This window comes from Echiichthys vipera, assembly GCF_963691815.1.
Source record: "Echiichthys vipera genome assembly, chromosome: 13".
Lineage (NCBI taxonomy): Eukaryota > Metazoa > Chordata > Actinopteri > Perciformes > Trachinidae > Echiichthys > Echiichthys vipera.
In genome coordinates, this window is record NC_139838.1 from 13,283,423 (window position 1) to 13,288,325 (window position 4,903).

General features: G+C 38.6%; 1 protein-coding gene across 1 annotated transcript in view; it reads right to left on the reverse strand.

The window, feature by feature from the left end:
- Positions 1 to 1,907: 1,907 nt before the first annotated feature.
- The window catches only part of LOC310955299 (gasdermin-E-like), a 10,043-nt gene continuing 7,047 nt past the window's right edge, over positions 1,908 to 4,903 (reverse strand). The window contains exons 7-10 of the mRNA XM_083925110.1: positions 4,614 to 4,741; positions 4,220 to 4,403; positions 4,039 to 4,109; positions 1,908 to 2,760 (exon numbers count right to left, since the gene is read on the reverse strand). Of these exons, the coding sequence (XP_083781236.1) occupies positions 2,524 to 2,760; positions 4,039 to 4,109; positions 4,220 to 4,403; positions 4,614 to 4,741 (620 nt within the window). The 3' untranslated portion in view covers positions 1,908 to 2,523. The remainder of the gene's footprint in view (positions 2,761 to 4,038; positions 4,110 to 4,219; positions 4,404 to 4,613; positions 4,742 to 4,903) is intronic.

Below are 4,903 nucleotides of genomic sequence, written 5' to 3' on the forward strand. Positions count from 1 at the left end.
GCACATCTAGAGTTCCCATGACGACCAGACCAGAAGGATGACCGAGGAAAGGACAAGAGGGACCGCAAGAGGTGTTTCAACAAACAAAGGTATTTATTAATGCTATACTTTGAGCTATAGTGACATTAAGTTGTGATAAACTACTGTCAACAATACAAACTGTATGCTGATAATATTATGAAAAGGTTATTCATGACTTATTTTGTGATGTCAGCACAGGACTCCTGTCTCTCCTTGGGCACCTGGCAGTGGACGGCAGCATCCCTATACACAAACTCACCAAACCTGCTTCCAGACCCCAAAGAAGGAGACGACAGCCTCTGCCAAGAGGATGAGAAGCGTCCCAAACTCACCTGTGCAGATGAAGCCGTCACTATGTGTTTCATGGGTTTCCTCTGTGTTTGTGAAGCTCGTCACTCACATACACTGAAGAAGCTTCCATGATTTTTTTTACCGTTACTGCCTAAAATTGGGGTGGTGTTAAATTCAATAAAATAAACTTCATGGTCCAGTTCCATCCAGAGTTCTGTGAGATCCTTTACCCCCAATGGGTTAACGTAAATCCTCTGCAGGTGTACCATAAAACTGTATACCTACGAAGAAATTCCACAATACTTGTATATAAATAAAATAAGTGGAAAAACTATAATAGATCACTAAGGGCGTCATTCACTCTCACAGATGTCTGTCAAAAACACTTTTCTATCAAAACAAATGTCTGGAGAAATCAACACAGGTTGAAAGGAAGTTGTAAACGTATACCGTATGTCATACAATATCATACAAAAACACATGATCAGGTTGGAAGAAAGTCTAAAGTACAATAACAATTTTCCCTATATTAAAGTCCCTTACGGTGTTCTACCTGCAAAATTCAACCTTTGGATTAATTCAGGATCAACTCAGGAGAAGAGCTTCAGATTGAGGGTCAACAAGCTTTCGCTCTGAAGAGCTCGTCTAACAGAGACAACAGCGACCTCTCTTGGTAGTTGGGTTAATTCAAAGTCAGTTTAAGCCACAGGTGGTTTGCATTTGAAAACACACAGTGGACACATTCAGTATTTCCTCCACTGAACACAATGTTTTCAGGAGCAGTCATTTTGTTAAAGGTCCTATTTCTATGCACAGAAGATCAACAACATCTGATTAACAATCTACAAATGATCTAAATCAATGGTTGGCATGTTTTAATAATGCCCTTTGCAGACAGTCCAAAGATATTTTCTATTCTATCAAGACGTGGGTAGATCTTGAAATAGTAGGCTGCTAGACAGTAGGCTTATTAACGTTTTTATTATGTTCTAAGCTTAATTAAAGGTCCTCCACACCCACACAGGTGTTTGCAATTATTCTGGCTGGCTAGACTTCTTAAATTGTGCAGAGCTTGGCTGGAAGTTGCCTGAGGTCACTAAACTCTTTACTCACAGTCGGTAGATTTCTAGCGTGCTAGCATGGATGGATTAACCTGTTAGGGAGCCTCGGGGCAAAAATGTACTGTTGGGCCCCCACATCACACACCTACGACCCCTTTGTTTACACAACGTTATCTCTGTTACAATCAAATTCACAGTACATAGCAGATTACATTATACACATACATACAGGGTCTCAGACGTGTTATGCTATTGCTCATTACTATTTGAATACAACTGCACATATGCATAATAATGAATATGATGACAATATCAGACAAATGATCTTTGAGATCCCAGTCATGAACATATTAATCTTGAAACGAGCAAAGATGAATGAAAATGAAAATAAAGTTTAATAGTTTATAGCTTTTTCCAACGCTGAGCACATGTCAAAAGTTATCATTTCCTTACAATTCCAATAAAGATGAATACAATTCCTCATTTTTGCAAGTTTATTCATCTTTAGGAAATACTGTTCATTCAATACACAGCATATTTTTCAAATTCTTAAGATAAAGTTATATATTATATAGATTAGCGTCACAGAGACCTAAATGCAATTTTTAAAAGATGTATTAGTAAAACAGGTTTATTCCATCAATAATAAATTAGAATGTTAACAGTTACTGAACTCAACCAAATGATGAACAAGACCTATTTTTGTAGCGAGCTAGAACATGTTTAAATCCAATAATAAAAACTGTATTCATACAAAACAATAATGATTTGTCCTGTAGGACATATTTATGTAAGGTGCCTGATCGAGTGCAAACATCTCAAATGGTTTAGAAAAGATCCATCTATAACCATAGCAGAGCTGCAACAAAGTAAACAGATTCATAAAATATATAGATTTTCTTTTTTATATAAAAAATATGAGGTGCTTCCAAACAATAAAACATTTAGGAAAAACAAGAATAACAAATTATAATCATAACTTCAGGATATTGTAAAAGTAGTAAAAAATATGACAAAATCCATAATAATAATAATAATAATAATAATATAAAGATCTTATGCTTAGCTTAGTTTACTTCACAATAAAGAAAGAAATAGTCTAAATATAATCTAACAAATAAAGAAAGAACAAGTGCACATGCAGACACTACTACTGCGTTCGCCCTTTGCACAGCAGGGACAATCCCTGTATGCTGATACAGAGGACCAATGGGAGGACTCCTGCTTCAAATACTGTCTCCGCCCACAGACTGTCGCTGTCTCTCCTCAGCGTCACATTGATGGAGCTGAGCAGCTGCTCTGCCAGTTGGAAGGCCTGGTTGTCCTGTAGGTGGACCGGGAGATGCAGGATGGAGAGAGGCTTGCTGCTTTTCTTTAAGCTGCACATCTGGTGAGGTAGAAAAATGGATGGATAGATTGATACCTCCATAGGGCTGGGTCTATCCGACCTTCCTGCCTGTTATAGGGAAGGCTTTAGTTGCCGCTGTACTCTACGGGGGAATTGTTGGGTCTATGTAAATCATAACTAAATCATAGAGTGTGGTCTTTACCTACTCTGTAAAGTGTCCTGAGATAACTTTTGTTTTGATTTGTCACTATTAATAAAATTGAATTGAATTGAATTGAATCGAATACGAAGATGAATAACTCTTTATTGGGCCATCACACTCTACAGCTCCTCACTCGGGGGGAGAAGGAAATAAAAAGGACAGAAGGGAAGGAGTGGGAGCCACTCACTGTGCAGGTAATAATCTACTCTTACAAACCTGGAGACTTCTTTTCTTTTTGCACTAACTTTATCCACCACTTAAGTGCAATCATTTAATCTTACTGCTCATTTCTGTCATATGCAGGCATACATATTTTATCTTATACATTTCCTCTACATGTAACTTATTTGATTTAATTTTCTGGGAATTTTATTTGACCTGTAATCTTACATCTACCTCATATATATTTGACTAAGAGTTTATTGTTTAGTGTTTTTTTTCTGTATTTATTTAGCTAAGAGCTTATTGGTTATCCTATACTGTATTTGTTTATACCTCCCTTGTGTTTTTGTAAGCTGCTGGAAACTTAATTTCCTTGCGGGAGTTCATCCCAAAGTGATCAATAAAGAGAAGTCTAAGTCTAAGTCATTTTGGGAAATATTCGATTTCTTCCCGATAGTTAGATGAAAAGATTAGTACTTCTGTGATGTATGTGCTTTAATCTTTAGCCAGTAGCCTGTTAACTTACAGTAGCTTAGCATTAATGCTGGAAACAAGGAGAAAACGCTAGCCTGGCGAGAGTCACAGAAATTCTGATTTGATTATGAATTCAAGAAACTAGATATACATGTATGATGTTGATTAGAAAGCAATACTTACCTTTGGACCGAGCCTTGCTATCTGTTTCCCCCTTTATGCTAAGCTACGCTGGCTGTAGCTTCATATTTAGCGTACAGACGTAAGAGTGGTATAAATCCTCTCATCTGACCCTCTACCAGAGATCAAATAGGTGTATTTCCCAAAATGTCCAACTATTCCTTTAAAGACCATGAGCTTTAGCTTTTAAGCTTAAAACACTTCTGCACTGATAGGATCAAACAAATAAGTTAAAATATTATTTATAAATGACTAAACAGTCAACAGTGATGTGCAGAAAACAAAACAAGTTAACTAACCAGTGTGTCCAAGGCCTCCAGTAAATCAAGACGGCTCTCACTCAAGAGGCTCAGAGTTTCATCGGGCAACTCTACAAAAAACAATACATGTAAAACACAACAGGGTTAAACTGCCTTGTTTTGCCCAAAGCACTGTGCAAAAAAAAAAAAATTCAGCCTCTGGTCTGGAGTTGGCCCTCACCTTCCATGGCACTGACCAACAGGTGAGCTGCATTTAGGTGGGCAGGGATACCCCACTGGCTGTTTTCAGCGTAACTGTCTGCGCCTTGTTGGTCCAGTATGGCTGACAAAGACTTTCTCTGACTCTCCGACAGCTCCTCTTGCTGGTCCATATCAACTTTTTCACCACTGCAAAACTCCTCCAGCTAACAAAGAGATGTAAAGAGAAGAGGGGGAAATGAAAATGTCTACAAAAAAAGAGGAATGGTAGTTAAAACTAGCATAGTGCGTCAGTATAGTGTCTTTAAATAAAATAATCTGTGGATTTTGGGAGCCTGTGTCAGTCAGGGAAAGTATACCCACATGTCACCTGTGGTTTTTGGTGTTGGGGTCATGTGTGTTAGCGTGTCACTCACCAAACCCTCCATATATGACAACGCAGTTCTGTCCCTCAGAGTCTCTTGGAGTATCTTGAACAAGGCACATCGGGTCGACTGGGGGAGCTCTGCCAGAGGAGACAGGTCCCTCTCCATCTCCTGTGATTCTGTTAGACAGTGGGAGATACCGCATCAGGTTTGAAACTGAAGCACGACACCAACATGCTGCATAGAACATGGCTGGTAGTAGCCTCAGTCATCCACCTTTGATATGATGGACGCACTACAGTTTGGGTTGTATGGTTAAGAGGACGCTTTTTGCTCAGAAC